The sequence below is a fragment of the Ammospiza nelsoni genome, chromosome 12, assembly GCF_027579445.1.
Source record: "Ammospiza nelsoni isolate bAmmNel1 chromosome 12, bAmmNel1.pri, whole genome shotgun sequence".
Taxonomy (NCBI): Eukaryota; Metazoa; Chordata; class Aves; order Passeriformes; family Passerellidae; genus Ammospiza; species Ammospiza nelsoni.
This window is the reverse complement of record NC_080644.1, coordinates 7889090-7905132: the sequence shown is the minus strand read 5'-3', so window position 1 is coordinate 7905132 and position 16043 is coordinate 7889090. Positions and strand designations below refer to the sequence as shown.

The 16043-nt window shown below is 61.9% G+C and overlaps 1 protein-coding gene across 2 annotated transcripts; it reads left to right on the top strand.

Moving 5' to 3' along the window:
• The first annotated feature begins 1671 nt into the window (after nt 1-1671).
• Nucleotides 1672-14270, top strand: VSTM2L (V-set and transmembrane domain containing 2 like). 2 transcript variants are annotated; one of them, XM_059480896.1, is made up of 4 exons: nt 1672-1875; nt 9262-9431; nt 10499-10549; nt 12971-14270. In XM_059480896.1, the coding sequence occupies exons 1-4, from the start codon at nt 1767-1769 to the stop codon at nt 13280-13282; spliced, it is 642 nt and encodes a 213-aa protein (XP_059336879.1). In that variant the 5' UTR covers nt 1672-1766; the 3' UTR covers nt 13283-14270. The 2 variants fall into 2 exon arrangements, with proteins under 2 accessions (XP_059336879.1, XP_059336878.1); XM_059480895.1 differs by having other exon boundaries at nt 1735-1875; nt 9259-9431.
• Nucleotides 14271-16043: the final 1773 nt, after the last annotated feature.

The window sequence follows — 16043 nt, the reverse complement described above, 5'->3', positions numbered from 1 at the left end:
TGGGCAGAGATCAATGCTCTGCTCTGAACCAGGCTTTATTCTGACATGCAGCAAATGCTGCAGTAGGTACAACTTTTTTTTTTTTTTTTTTTTTTTTTTTTTTTTTTTTTTTTTAATTATTGATTAGTAAAGCAGGTATGAGGCAGCACAGCTACTGGCCAGGGACCTGCCTTGCTGGAGGGGAATGGGAAGAATCCCCCCACTCTTTCTGGAGCCCTGTCAAGGGAAGGCTGAGGAAATACAGTCAGTATTTTCAAATCCAATTTAAAGCATCTCTTTGCAGCCAACATCTGTCATCTCATGGCAGAAAACACCTGAAATAATCTGATTTTTTTCTGTTTATCTAGAGAGCACATAATATCCTTTTGATTGCTCTGTTGCATGCAGATACTCTCGCGTGAGTGACGCCTGCTCTGTGCCTCCCCTGGTGCTGAGGCCAGGCTTTAGGACGCTGAGATGGCACCACGGGGCCCCTTGGTGAATTTTAGGCTTTTCAGAAGAGGTGTAGGAATGGCACAGGTGCTGGTGCTGTGGTTGTGACCCGCTGTGAGGCACAGCTCTGGAAGTGTTGGTGGGTTTGGCCTCAGGATTTATGCACCCAAAGGGACGTGGGGATCTGAGCGGTTCCATGAAATCCTGCTCGTGTCAGGAGCGGGGTGGCTGCTCCCGCTCTCTCTGGTGCCGCTGTCCCCACTCCAGCCGGGCTCTGAGGGTGCACGTGAGCTTGCAACCCACCCCAGGGCAGGTTTTTCCTTTTGAGACAAGTCTTGCACAGTCGGGGACAGCGATCAGGATACACGGGGGACGCGTGTCCTTGTTCCTCCTGTAACGTTTCGAAAACCCCTCCAAGTGCCCCCAGCTGGGCCCTGGCACTGAAGTGAGGCCGGAGCACCGGGCACCGCACCCGCCGGGCTCTGCCCCTCCGGCCCTGCCTCGGCAGACGCTGGGGCCGTGCTGAGATGAGCTGGATCGCACTGGGCTGGGCGGTACCGGGCCGTGCCAGACCGAGCCGTGCCGTGCCGGGCTGGTCGGGCGGAGCCGCGCCGGGCGCTGTCCCGGGTGCTGAAGCCTCTCGGGCCGGGACCGGCGGCGCCCGGGGCCTCTCCCCGCGGGGAGCGGGGCCGCCGGGGATGCCAGGGAGAAACCGTTCCCCGCGAGGGACCCGTGCGTGCGCGGGGCTCTGGCCGTGCGGGCAGCCCCGGCAGTGCGGGGCGGGAAGTCCTGGCGGGACGGGGGGCGTCGGGGGTGCCGAAGGGTCCCGAGTGGGGGCGGAGGGGTCCGGGCGGGGCGGTGCGAGGAATCCCGGCGGTGCAGGGAAGAACTGGGGGGTGTCGGTGGGGCGGTATCGGGGTTCCTGGCGGTGCGGGGCAGCACGGGGGGTGTCCCGGCGGGTCCGGGGGTTCCTGGGGTGCGAGGCAGCAGGGGAGGGTCCCGGTGGGGCGATATCGGGGTCCCGGCGGTGCGGGGCAGCACGGGGGGTTCCCGGCGGATCCGGGGGTCCCGGGTGGGCGCGGCGGGTCCGGCCCCGCCCCGCGCAGTTTGGGGATGAACCGTGGGAAAAAAACTTGGGGGGTGCGCGCGGGCCGGGATCCCTCCGCCGGGCGGGGGAGGCTCCGGGCGAGCCGCGGCACCGCCTCGGCGCGCGGCGCCCTCCGCGCGAGGGAAGAGCTCCGCAGCGCGGCGGCGCCGGGACCGCGGCGCAGCCCCGGGGACAGGGCTCGGCCCGGCGGCGCCGCCGCCCCCGGGACGGACGCGCCCGCGGCAAGATGGGCGCCCTGGCCCTGGCCCTGGGGATTTTCCACTACCTGGGGCTCTACCTGCAGCTCGGCGCCGCCTCCCGGCACCCCCCGTGGGACGCCCCGGCGGCGGGCAGCGGTGAGGCGGCGGCGGCGGCCGGGGCTCGGGAAGGGGGCGGCTGAGCGGCGGGAGCTGCCTGGGCTCGGTGCCCCGCGGGGCTGGCGGCGGGTCGGGGCGGCTCCTGCCGGAGCAGCGGGACGGGTGCGGGGGATCGGGATCCCGGTCGGGCTCCGCCGCCGAGGGCAGCTCCGTGCCGCGGTCCGTCGCGCCGGCGGCTCGAGGAGCGGGGCGCAGCCGGGGCGAGCTGGGGTTGGGCTCCGCCGCTCCCGTCTCCGGAGCCCGGGGAGCGGCCTCTGCCTTCGCCGCTGGGCTGCCGGATCGGGGGCTCTGCACGGTGCGTCCCGGTGCCTGCAGCCACCCGCACCCCGCGTCCCTGAACCTCCCGGTGCGCCTCCCGGTGCCCGCCGCCGTCCGCACCCCGTCTCCGTGTGTCTCACGGTGTCGCCGCCACCACCCGCACCCCGCGTCCGTGAAGATCTCCGTGCGCCTCCCGGTGCCGCCACCCGCCCCGCCGTGCGGTGCCCCACGCCCCGGCAGAGGGGCTCCCCGCCGCCTCCCGCTCCTCCGGTGCACCGTGGCTCGGCGGGTCCGTGCTGCCGAGCCCGCTGGGATCCACCGGGTTGGGAAGGGGAACCTCTTCCTGCATCCTGCACCCTCCGGTGAGGAGCCTGGCGTAGGGGCAGCTCCCTCGTGGGTATGAGAAGGTGACAGGGGACCGAGCTCCCTCCGAGGAGGCTGCTGAGACCCTCCTCGCTCTCTGTGCAGTGACACGGGTGCGTTCAATCTTAGCCACGGGGACACGCTGGGTGCCCGAGTCCCAGCTCTTCCCCCGCCCGGCTCCGGGGCCTCCCGTGTGCGGAGGGACCGAATCTCTGCCCCCAGGAGCCTCGGGGCACACGGCGCCTCGGGCCATGCCAGGGGGCAGGTGTGAGGGGTCCCGCAGTTCGTGCTGTCCCGCACCTGCCTGCCCAGGGAAGGGTGATCAGCCTCTGCATTGGGGGCTCACAGCAGGAGAGTTTTCAGACCTGCCAGGCTGGCGTGCCAGATGGAAAGGTGGGTGAAGAGCCTCCATTAGCCACCGCTGCTCCCCACAGAAATTCAGCAATAGGCAAATAAATAGTGAAATGGTCGCTGCGAGGGAGCAGGAAGCCAAGGAGATGAAATATTCTGGGAGGGCGAGTGCACTTTGGAGCCACATTACAGCTTGCTACTCGAGCAGTTCTGCAGCAACTCACTTAATCACAACAGAAACCTTTATTAACGATACTGAAAAGCAGTGAATAAGTGGGTCATGTATAATAAGCCATTTGTGTTCAGTAGGTGAATACCAATTTGATAAAAGCTGTGTGTGCTGAAAACCTGTATAAATCGCTGTTTAGCAGATCGGAGACTGATCATTTCATTACTGGCTGGTGCAGCTTTCCCTCCACGCCACGAGAGTCCAGCAGGTTGGAGATGTGGAGCAGGAGATGTGGGCAGTGGGATGGGTTCAGCTCTGGCTGCCGGGCACGGGCAGGTCCTGCCGGGCTCTGCCCACAGCAGGCAGCGCCCAGAGCTCGCCGCCATCTCTGCCCGGGGCTGGAGGCCTGGAGGAGCCTCCACGGCTCTGCCACGGCCCCGGAGGGTGTTCGATCTTCCTTTTAACTTGTCCATGCCGGATGCAGCGAGGGAATTGCCCGGGAGCAGCCATGAGCAACCCTGGAGCGCGGGCGGCTCCCCCATCCTGCCACCCCACAGTGGGCAGCGGCGTTCTGCTCGCAGGGCAGCCACGGCTCTGGGGAGGGAAAAGTCACAATCAAAGAAAGTCCTTTACCTGCCACCACAGCAAAGGCTCTGCCTTTGACCAGGATGGAGCCAGGATGGGCTCCAACTGCCCCGGGAGAGCATCTGAACCGCAGGATTCTTCCCACCATCCCTTCCCTACCCACAGTGCTGCCTCTCCTCCTTCTCTCTTCTTCTCTCCTCTCCTCAGGCTGGCGCCTTCAATTATTCATGCCCCCCATTGCAGCCTGTGCACACTGGGTTGCTGCCATCGGCTTTCTGTGCTGGCTGGGAAGCTCCAGCCGCTTTCCCAGCCTGCTGGCTCTGGAGCGGGGCAGGGGAGCCGTGCTGTGAGGAGCAGCAGCCCGGCTCCTTCCCGGCATGGTGTGCAGGCGACACCGCCTCGCCTCAGCAGAGCCGCGGCTGGAGGCTGGAGGGAGCGGTGCCCCGGCTCCCCAGGGCGCTGCCCTGCTCACCCCAGTGATTCCCGCACACCCCAGTGATTATTCTATCAATTACTTTCATAAACACTTTGCATTCCGCCGGATTTTTGCACACTTCCTGGTGGGAATTCTCCACGCGATGTGTTTTTCCTGCTGCTGTTCGTGCAGTCATTCAACGCAATTACATCTGACACCTCTCCTCATCAAACGTCTGGGCTTTCTCTTCCCTTGAAGCGGCTGACAGACGACGGGCCAGACACTGGGAATTATTACGTTAGGACAGTGACAGCTAATTTTAATCATAACGTTCCCTGCGAGCGAGGCAGGAATGAACTGAGAGCCGGCACGGCTGCACAAGGTCTGGGGGCTGTGGGCAGCCCGGCAGGGCTGGAGTGAGCACCTGGAGTGGGCCAGGGAGCTGGAGGCTCTGCACTGCTGCCTCTTTCATCAGGGGCTGCTCCAGGGGCCAGATGGATGCCCAGGAGGGCACCTGCAGGGCCCTCTCCTCTTCACAGCTCCTCTGGGATTTTGGTTCATGGTGTGAGTGGGATTTGTGCACCTCGGGACAGGCAACCCTTCCTGGGCCTGTCCTCGACAGCTCAGGCTCTCTCTGAGCTCTGCTGTTCCATGGCTGTTTCCCCTCCTGCAGGGCCCTTTCCTGCCTGGCTGTGCCCTCCCTACGGCTCTGGGTGCCCGGCTGAGCACCGGGGATGTTGGCTGGGCTTGGTTGTGACGGGTGCAATCGTGACTTGTGCCGTGTGTTCCGTGTGAAGCTGGGCTGGGATGAGCTCAGCAGTGATGGGGTGGGCAGAGCTGGGCAGGAGGGTGCTGTGTCCATGAGCACCGGGCACTGCCAGCTCTGGGCACCAGCCCCTGTGTGTGCTGTGGGCAGCTCTCAGCAGCTGCTGGTGCCGGTGGCTCGTGTTTGGGTGCTGGGTGTGAGACCAGGGGGGCTGATCATGTCTGCCCCATCCCATTCCTATTGATTCCAGCTGAGAATCCTCCCCTGGCTGCTGGGAGCCATCCCCTGGCTGAGAGCAGCACCAGAGTGAGGGGTGGCTGCAGGCTGGCTGCACACACTGCCGGAGCCCCATGGGGAGCTGTCAAAAAAAAGGCCCTTTTAGGGCTTTGCTACTTAAATATCAAATAGCAGCTCTTCCTTGGGCCCCTTGGGAGGGAATTTTCTGAGAACTGTGAGTCCCCAGGAACCAGATGAGAGCAGCAAGTCTCCTTGCATGGACAAAGCTCTGTGTATCTGGGGCCAGACTGAAGACACTCCCCACTGACCTCACTCTTGCTGAGGGGGATAAACATTAGGGGAGTGGGAAGACTGGGGGCAGGAGCTGGGGCAGCCCAGCACTGTTGGAAATATCTGCAGTTTTCAAGGTTAATTCCAGCTCTCTGGTCAGGTGAGCGCTGCCCTAATCACATCCACTGAGTTAGGTGCATTTTTTTGTTTTGTTTTTAATTCACATGCTGCAAATTTGAGCTCCTTCTGCTGCTCATATGACAGCAAAGAGGGGCAGAGCAATGGCGCTGCCACCCCCAGCGTGTGGTGGGAGCCTCCTTGCCCCAGCCGCGGCCGCGATGCTCCAGCCCGAGCGTCCCGAGGGAAGGGAGGCGGCTGGAGGAGAGCAGCGCTCGCTGCCAAAGCCTCTGCCCGCTCACGCCGGGGCCGGGGCCGCCTGCCCTGTGCCAGCGGTGGCGCGGCCGTCACGCCGTGTTTGCGCCGCGCTCCAGCCGCGATGAGCTCGCCGCGCCCCGGGGTCAGCAGCCCTGGCAGGAGGAGAGGATCCACAGCTGCTCCTGGCCGCGGAGGGCAGCGAGGCTGCAGCCCGGCCTGTGCAGCGGCCTCTGCCAGCCCTGTCCCCGTGCCTCAGCCGGTGTCCCCGCGGTGGGGACAGTGTGGGTCACCAGGCGCTGGGACAGTACCCAGCTCTCTTCTGCATCCATCCGGAGGGTGCCTCCCGATCCCCCGGGGTGGCTCTTGCTCAGGCAGGCTGCGCCAAGGGCTGGGCGTCCTGTGGCCGCCAGGAGGGTCCGTCTGTCTCTGGGTGTCCCCGTCCGTGTGCCGGGATGTGTCTCGGGGGCCTTTGTGGCGCTCCTTGTGCCGGGGCTGGCGCTGTCCAGCAGCCGCAGGAGCCGCGGGAAGGGGAGGGTGCTGGAGGGGTCATGGATGTCTGTCACGGAGAGGGGACGGTGCCGGACGGGCTGTGGGTGCCTGGGGACAGTGCCATGGTGGTGGATCCTGTTGGACACATTTGCTTTTCCTGCAGTGGTGCAGCACAAACCCAGCAGGTCAGAGCCGGCCCCACAGCAGGACACAGAGCAGGGGCTGGATGGACACTCCAGTGGGCAGGAGCAGGAACAGAATGACATTTCAGCTCCCCCAGCCCCTGTCCCTGCCCAGCGTGGGACGGAGCCGGCCCCAGCCCCAGCCCCACCTGGCACTGGTCACCCACCAGCCCGGCTGCAGCTCAGTGAGCTGGGGCAGAGAAAAAGCTTCTGACTGCCGGCTTAGGGAAAAAATCCCTCCCGGAGCAGGAACCCGCGCTGACCGGGTGATTACAGGCGTTTGAAGTGTCCAATGCATATTTCATTGTCCTTTGTACATCTTTACACAACAATTAGCCTGAGTTGGTGCCGTGATGCTGCTCTGGTGTTGTCCTTGGTGCCTTGTGGGGGCTGTGGAAGCTGGCACAGCTGAGAAATGGCAGGCAGAGTCCTGCAGGGGCTTTCTGTGCTGTGTGGGGCCTACAGACGAGGCAGGGAGATAGAGCAGGGGTCTGAGGTAATTTCCAGGTCCTCAGGGCAATGCTCTTGCCCCAGCACAGCCCCATCCCCGCTGCTGGAGCCCCCTCCCCGTACAGAGCGTGACCAAGGTGAGGGATGGTGTCCACAGAGGTCTGCCTCTGGTTTATGAGAGCACCAAGCTGTCCCAGCAGGCATTTTCAATTCTGTTTATCTGTGTTTCCCCATTGAGTTCATTTTATTTCCTCTGATTTTTATTTCCTGGAAGATTTATTGATCCTGGTGTTCTCAGTTTATGACAGGTAGCAGCCCATAAAGCACAGGGAGCAGTGGCCCCCTCCCTCCCTCCTGCTGTGGGGATGTGGCTCCAGTGTCAGTGGGGGGAGAATGATGGGGCTGGGGTGGGCAGGGACTGGGACACTGTGGGGACAGGGCTGTGGCCAGAGCTGGTGACTTGTCCCTGTTCTCAGGGGCAGTGTCCAGGCCACCTGGCTGACCCAGTGCAGGGTCCATGCCCAGTCTGGGGGCATCCTGGGGGGACTGTGATCCCACTGGTGTCCCTGTGAGGGGCAGGGCTGGGGGACAGTGAGTCACCTCTGTCCAGGTGGGGCCAGCATCCACGGCATCCATCAGGGAGGGCACACTGTGCTGCTGGAGGGCACAGCTGAAAGATGTGTCCCCAGCAAAGGTGATGACCCTCGGTATCCATCTGCAGGATCTATGCTCCTCTGGATGTGCTTGGAGGTGGCTGAGCTCTGGGGTTAATTAGTACATACGCTTCCCAATTAAAGTCACAAAGATAGGAGGTACTTGATTCAATCCAGCCCTTCCTCAGCTTATTTGCCAAATTCCCGTCTGTGGGAGCAGATTTTAATTGTGTTCACAGCAATCTGGACCTGGCTGGAGCCCTCACCCCTGCACTGCTGGAGCTGTGGTGGCTGGGGCTGGTGCAGGCTCTGCTGGGACCCGCTGGCTTTGGCCATTGCTCCTGCCTGCAGGAATTCTGTGGGGCAAGAGCTGATCCTGGCTGCAGCCAGGGAATGGGTGGGTGAGTGCTGGGAAATGACACAAAAGCCTCAGCACCACTTGGAGCACAGAGGAACATTTTGACCCCCCTGCTCCTCCTATAGCCTTCAGTCACCAGAGCTGTTCCCTTGGAGTTCCCTCCACTCCCCAGCACAGAATCCACATTCTGTTGTGCCAGGTTCTGGATGAGCAGGATGTGGGAACAGCACTGGAACCCCACCAGGACACCCTGCCTTGGCAAACCCCAGCGCTGGGTATTTTCCTCTGTTCCCTGCTGAGATGGATTAAAGGAAAGCGATAAGTGGATGGGATTTCCATGTGTCCAGAGGGACAGGGAGATATTAGAGGTATTAACTTTTTGTCTGGGCTGGTAATAATTGGTTTTCAGAGGGATCAGGGCTGCAGAGAGTGTTGCTCCCAACAGGCTGTGTGTCCCAGAGGGTTCCCCTGGCTCTGGTGGGACCTGCACTGTGGCTGTGAGCCGAGGTGGTGAGTGAGGACAGGAGACTCAGGGCAGCCTGGGCAGTGCCCGGGGTGTGCAGGGGGCTGGCAGGGCTGTCCCCTTGCTGTGTCACTTAGGTGTCACTGCGCCGGTGGTGGCAGCAGCGCCTGCCGTGCCCTGCGCGCCGGGGCCGCCTGTACCAGGGAACAACCGAGTCTCTCCAGAGGAGATGAAAAGAATTCTAATTACATCTCTGAACAATATTTGTTTTGAGAGAGGAAAGCAAACCATATGGCATGTGGGAGCCTGTTTGGGGCCGCATTAAGTGAGGATTTGTTTTGCAGTTATGTCCTGATCTGAGTGAGATGCGATCATGCTCTGTTTATTTCCTTCGCCTCAGAGGTGTGGCAGGTCCTGCACTCCTTCTGGGGCAGGGCTCTGAGGGATGCAGGGGGGCACAGGCTCCTGCTCCTTCCCTTTCCCCCCATTGCTCTTTGCAAAGTGCCTGGGTTGGGGGGCAGGCACATCTGCTGGGGGTGGTCAGGGGACATGGGTGGGAAAGAAGCTGGGGATGGCTGGGACCTGCCTGCTCTGCTGTAGGGGCTGGCTCTGTTTGGCCAGGGAAGGATCCTGGTGACTCTGCCCGTGTGGCTGGAGGCATTGTCCTTCCCCAGGACAGTGCTCTGTCCCCCAGGGAAGGATCCAGGCACTCCTGGTGGCTCTGCCCGTGTGTCTGGAGGCATTGTCCTTCCCCAGGACAGTGCTGAGTCCCCCAGGGAAGGATCCAGGGAAGGATCCAGGCACTCCTGGTGACTCTGCCCGTGTGGCTGGAGGCATTGTCCTTCCCCAGGACAGTGCTGTGTCCCCCAGAGAAGGATCCAGGCACTCCTGGTGGCTCTGCCCGTGTGGCTGGAGGCATTGTCCCTCCCAGGACAGTGCTGTGTCCCCCAGGCCCCACAGCCCCGGCTCTGTCTCCAGCAGCTCTCTTCACCGAGACCCCGCACGACATGACGGCGCAGGCCGGGGAGGATGTGGAGATGGCGTGCTCCTTCCGCGGCAGCGGCTCCCCCTCCTACTCCCTGGAGATCCAGTGGTGGTACGTCCGCAACCACAAGGACTGGACGGACAAACAGACGTGGGCTTCCAGTCAGGTAATGCCCCTCGTCCTCCTCCTGCACGGCAGCACGGAAAGGCAGAGCCCCTGAGGCAGAGCCCTTGCCTGCATTTCCCGTGGGGAAGGGCTTTGTTTGCAGCCCCTGTTGGGTTTTGGTGGGACCCCAACCCACAGCAGCACCCCCGGTGCTGAGCAGACCTGCAGGGCAGCGTTTCACCCTCTGCTCTGACAGAGAGCAGCCTTGTGGTGCAATTAATGGCTGCATGGGCTGCTCAATGTCCAACTGCACTGAGGATGCTCCAGGGACAGCGGGGCTGGGCTGTCCTGCCCGTCCTTCCCAGCCAAGGGAGTGCCTGGCCCATTGCCAGGACCCGTCCCAGGCTGAGGCTTCGTTTCTGTGCTTGTGTTTGTGCCTTTGCCTATCTCATCACCAGCCCATCCCTCCTGGCCCTGCACCCTCCATCCCTCCCTTGTCCCCTGTTTCCCCGTGTAGTGGTCCAGCAAACAGCCTCTCTTTATTTCTCTCTCTGTTCACACAGAGATAAGGGCCAAAGAATGGGAAACAGCTTTGGGGATTTTAATGAGCCTTTATTGTAGTGTCTTTGGCAGGGCTGCTGCTGGTGCTGCCATGAATTGAGAAGGCTCAGGGCAGTGCTGCCAGGATGGGGGGAGCTGCCAGGGGTCGAGGGTGGGCAGGGTCAGGGGTGTTGGGGGCACTGGGAATGCACAGCCAGGGGCTGCAGGGGCTGGCAGTGATGGGGACAGAGCTCCACAGCAGTGATGCCACAGTGATCAGGGCTCCATCCCCACTCCTGGATCGTGGGGAGCACCTGGAGCTGAGGTGCAGTGGGAGCTGTGGGTGAGCACCCCGTGCTCTGTGGCTGCTGTGCTGCTGCTGGTCCCTCCCATCCCGGGTACCCAGTGTGGCTTCATCTGCCCTGGGTGCCTGGGTTTGCTGGGACTGGGCAGTCTCTCCTCTCTTCCCCCTTCTCCCTCTTCCTTCCTCTTTGGGGCAGCCATCCTGGGAGTGGGAAGGGGTCTGGTGGGCTGAGCTGACCATTTCTCTTCCCTCTTTGGTCCCCCCCTCCCCTGCTTTTTCCACAGCTGCAATCATCACCACCAGAGGAGCCCGGGAAAGAGGCGACAAAAATCAGCGTGAGTTTGGGGGATGGTTCTTGCTGAGGGCTCAGCAGGACTTCCTGCTGGTTCCAGTGGGAAATCCAGGGTGGGAGACCTGGGGGTGACCTGGGTGAGGGGTGGCTGCCCTGCTCTCCCTGGCACCAAAAGGCACAGCCTGCACCCTGAGCCTCGTCCAGCATCTGAGTGACACATTACTGCCAGGGATAAAATAATCCAATTGACTCAGAGGATTAGCATCCCAAAGCCATTTAGGCTCATGTGAGCACAATGAGAAGCCACTAACCAGTTAAATAAAACACTCCTGGCCTTCTGCTGCCAGGTGAGTGGCCCCCGGCTGTCCCTGTGTTTGGGGGTGCCACAGACACAGAGCAGTGCTGGAAACCTTCCCACTGTCACCCGGCAGCCTCTCCTGGCACTCCCATTTTCCTTCACTGAGTGAGCAAGGGGGGATAGGGTTGGTCAGGCACCCGTGGCTTCTCAGATGGGTGCCCCCCACACCCAGGATCAGTCTCTCATCCCTGGGGAACCCTTCCCAAGGCAGAGCATGACCTTGCAGCACCCATCTGCAGGATCAGTGCATGGTTCTCTTGGTGGTAACAAACCCCCTCCAGGAATCGTGTCCCCTCTGATTAATTGACACCCACAATCCATATCCAAAATTAAGCAGGTTCCTGCAGGATCTATTCCTTACCAGGGTGCTGTGGCTCCCTGCCCCACAAGCATCAAAGTCCCAGGACTGCTGCTGGAGCTCTGCCAGACCCTGTCTGCTGAGCTTGGGGGGCTGCTGCTCCCTGCGTCCCACCCTGGCCCTGCTCCAGGGTGCACGGAGCCACCCTGGGGCCAGCATTCCCTCTCAGCTCAACCCGTGCATGTTTCAGCATAATTAGGCAGTTAATTGCACGCTGGGATGGAATTGATGGGTGTGCGAGTGTAACCAGGATTTATTTTGAATCATTCGAGGTCTCTGCTGCCTCCTCCAGATCCAGCCAGCAGGGAGAGGCTGGAGCTTCAAACCTCTTTTGTTTGTTGTTATTTCGAATGTCCTTGATCATTAAGTGTTTATGGAATGGAGGAGGTAAATGAGCATGGGTGGTTCTGCTGGAATGTGAGGAGCAGCCACAACAGCAGGGACTGGGAACAAACAGCAGGGCCAAACAGGGAGGGGGGATGCAAATCCCAAGGAGGAGCCACCGTGCCAGGCACCCTTGGCTGTGTGTTATCCACCAACACACCTGGTGCTGGAGATGCTCGGCAGGGATGAAGAGCAGTGAAACTTGATGGGTTTGGGTTTATTTTTTCTGCCTTTGAATCCAATAGCACAGCACAGGGCTGAGCTGGGGCTGGGCACAGCAAATCTGCCCATCCTGGCCGTGCCAGGGGCTCTGCCCCATTCCCATGGGCAGTGAGGGCCATCCCTGCCCTGCCTGTGCTGGCAGAGCCACAGCAGTTATGTGCCATCATAAAATCTCCCCTCTTGAGGCTCAGTGACCTGCTGGGCAGCGGCTCCATGGCCACTGGTGGCACCAGCAAATTGGGGTTTTATTTTATTAGTTCTAAATTTCCCAGCCATTAATTTCAGTGACTCCTGGCTCTCCCAACGAGGTTTTTTTTTTGAAGTTCCTTTCCCATGACAGTCTCATCATCTGGGCACACTTGCACCAGGGCCTGGCACCTCCTGGCCCTGCACAAGGCCACTGGGCAGCCCTGAGATGCTGTTGGGGTGGCTCTGGCTGTGACCTGTGGCAGCAGCTCCCTCTCAGCAGCCCATGGTGCAGGGCAGCTGAGTGCAGCAGCCTGTGTGTGCTCATGGGTGTTTGTATGTGCACATGTGGCCAGGTGTCTTCATGCCCCCCCTCAGTGTCCCCTCACTGGATGCCCCCACAGTGAGGGGACACTGAGGGGTCCTGGTCCCCATGCTGCCTCCTGTGCTGTTTGGGGTGGGTTTTGCCCCTCTCCAGCCCCGTTTCCAAACACCATAAAATCCTCAGCTAACAAATGCAGCGGCAAGTAGAAAAACGGCCTTTGCCATCCAGTGTGATTATAGGGAACAGAGCCAGGGGCCTCGGGGTGGGTTATAAATCTGATTTATTGACCCAGCCCAGAGCAGCCACGGCTCTGGCTAGTGAGTAAGTCTTAAATTTCATTGGGTGATAAATACTGAGAGCGAATCAATTTGGTAGAAAAGCTAATTAGCCAGCGTGGTTCCGCATCGATCTCCGAGCCCTGCGTGGCCGGGCGCGAGCCAGGGTTTCCATCATCCCGCGGGCCCAGGCTGGGCTGGTCCCCACACCAACCTCACCAGCCTCTACCATGGCCTGGCCAGCTGGGGCATGGCGTGCTGTGGTGGCACACGGTCGGAGCTGGCACTGACCCCAATGTCTGGTGTGGCAATGGTGAGTCCTGGGGGTCCCTGACCGCCCGTCTGCCCCAAGGCAGGTGGTGAAGGTGGTCGGCAGCAACATCTCCCACAAGCTGCGGCTGTCGCGGGTGAAGCTGGAGGACGAGGGGACCTACGAGTGCCGGGTGATCGACTCCAGCGACGGCAAGGCACGGCACCACAAGGTGAAGGCGTACCTGCGGGTGGAGGCGGCGGGGGGCCCGGGGCACCCCCAGGACACCGAGCTGCGGGAGGCGCCGCTGGCAGAGCTCGCAGCGCCGGGCTCAGCGCACGCACACCACCACCAGCACCAGCACAAAGCCGGGAGGGAGCTCAAGAAGCGCTCGGCAGACGCCTCCTGCGTGCTGTAGGTGGGCGCTGCGGGGGGACGCCGGAGCCCCCCTGCGCCCCGGACTCAGCGGGGCCATCGAGGGTCCCGCAGCCCCTGCCAGAGACTGGCCCCAGCCCCCGGCTTGTCCAGCGCCCCTCGCCCCCTCCCCGTCCCCGGGGCCCGGCGGTGCCAGGGCTCGGCCCGGCGCGGGGCCGGACCCGCCGGTGCCACGGCTGCATCCCGGGGCTGTGCCCGGGGCCAGGGCGTGTGCCCACGCGTGGTGTCCCCATCCCCGGCCTCGTGCGGGCGGTGCCGCGGGCTGTGCTGTGCCCCAGCTCTGCGCCCCACGGGACCCTCCCTGCCCTCCCCCGTGCTTCGCAGACCCAGCCGCCTGTTCCTGTAGGTTGCCCCGTTTAGTTGCTCGGTTCCAGCCCCACAGTGCGTGTCTAAGTTCCGGCCTCCATCTTACAGCCCGTGTGTATCCCCCCGCCCTGCCCTGCCCTGCCCTGCCTGCCCCGCAGCCCCCAGCACGTCAAGGCCTGAGCTCAGCAGAGGAAGGACGGCACGGCACATTGCTGGCACCTCGGGCATCGCTCAGCCAGGCAGCTGCCCGTGCTCCGTGTGTGCCCGGGAAGGCAGACACCTCCTGTGCCATGGGCGCTGGCCCCTCGCACCCATCACTCCTCTCCCCTCGCATCTCACTCAGGATGGGGCGCTGACCCTCCAGCCCCGTCCAGCCCATCCCGCCGCCCGTGCTGCCGTGGCTCCCGGCCCCCTCCCGGTGAAGCATCCCTCCCCTCCAGGCCACAGCAGCACGCTGCCCCGGCAGGGTCTGGCCCAGGGGCTCTTGTGCCGCAGTGCCAACAGCAGAGCCCGTCCCTGCTGTCCCCAGAGTGACCGCGGCCGCTGGGGCCGGAGCTGCGGGGAGAGAGAGGGGGGCCCGAGCCTCCCCCCGGGTGCTGCTCCCCTGCTGCCCCCCAGCCTGCCACCATCAGACCTGCTGCAGCTAATAAAGCTCTTTAAAGGAAGCCTCTGCTGTCTGTGCTCTCTGTCTGTGGCACGGGAAGGGGACGGGGCTTTGGCACGGCCTCGGGTAAAGAGGGGCAGAGCTGGGGCAGCTGGGGATGGGGACGAGGATGAGGATGGGCACACACATCATCCCCTGCAGCTGAGGGCTCAGAGCTTTAAAAAGCTGCAGCTGGGAGCTGCTGCCCTGAGAGGTGCAGGGTACAGCGAGGTGCCAGGTGAGCTGGGGATGCTCCATGCTGTGGCCATGGCGTGCTGGGTGCTGTAGGGTGGCTGGGTGAGCTGCCAGGTGAAATCCCGGCCACACAGCCCAGATTTCCAGCCTGGTGGGAGGTGGGGTCTCCAAAGCAGGCTGCTGGCTCTGCCTCTGCAGTGGGAGAGCAACTCCCAGCACTGACAATGCCCAGCCTGGCCCAGCTGCCTGGAGTGCTGCAGCTCCTCTGAAGCTTGGTAATTCCTGGCCCTCCATCATGCTCACCCCTCGCTGTACTGATGAGAAGGAGAAAGAGCTGGTGGCTCTTTCTGCCAGCAGAGGTGTCAGCCTGTGCTGGGGGCAGGAGCAGGCAGGTGTGGCTGGTGTCTCTGGTCACCTCTGCCACCTGGACAACTGTGGTCCTGGGGAGCAAAGGGCACAGAAGAAAAACATTCAGAAGCTGCAGGGCAGCAGCTGTAAATAATTGCAGCAAGTTTTTTCCAGCAGTGGTGGCTGTGCCCTAGCAATCCCTGGTGGAGCTGTGGGGCTGGGGCTATGCTCAAATTCTCTGTCAGGGAATGGGATTGCTGGGGTAAGAAGAGAGACTGGGATGCATTGGTCACCAGTGCAGCAAAACACAGGACACAGCAGAGAAAAAGGAAGACCCAGGGACAGGCTAGGTTGGGTAGGAGGCTGCAAATCACCTCAAACAGGGAATAAACAAATTGCTGTGCAGCACAGTGATTTGTAAAACCTGGAGGTGAGCTTTAACAATAACAGGTTTTATTAGAAGAGATTAATTTTGCCGAGTTTATAGGAAATCTTGGGAGCAGGAGTTGAGGAGCAGACCCTGCTGGATCCGTGTTTGTGGCTCAGCACTGCCAGGGGCTGTGTGGGACTGTGCCCCCAGCACAGTGTGGCAGTCCCCCAGGGTCCTGGCTGGGTTTGTGCATGGAGGAGGAGGCTGGACACTCCTTTCTTTGCTCTCTGATCCCAGAGGGGGTGGCTGGAGTGGGGGGAGCTGGGGGACCCCAACCCAGAGTGTTTGGGGCTGCTTGGTGGAGGGGAAAGCCCGGGGCTTGTGAAGGAGCTGAGGGGAAAGTCTCGGGAAAAATGCAAGCCACTGCTGGGGAGGACCCAGCCTCATGGAAATGCCATTTCCACGCAGTCCCTCTCCCAGCCAACATCCTGCCTCAGACAAAAGCAATTTACTCAGCCTCCAATAAAGCAAGGGTGATAATGAAGCTGAGAGGAGCTGACTGACAGGCAGGACAGCCCCTCCTGCCACCAGCACCCACCTGCTGCCTGGGGCTGAGGGGAAAGTCTCGGGACAGCACTGTGAATCACAGGCTCTGGGTGGGGGTGTCAGTGCAGCCAGCTGGGCCAGAGCCCTGCCTGGGTGATGTGCTTGGTTCCTGGGCACTGGTGGGACAATGCTGCCCTTGAATCCCATGCCTGTCCTGCAGGATGGCAAGCCTTGGCATGGGCAGGATGTGTCCTTGGAGTCCCCACCACAGCACAGCTGAGCAGAGCGAGACTGGATGCAGCATCTGCACCTAATGGATGAGTTTTGTCAAGTGCT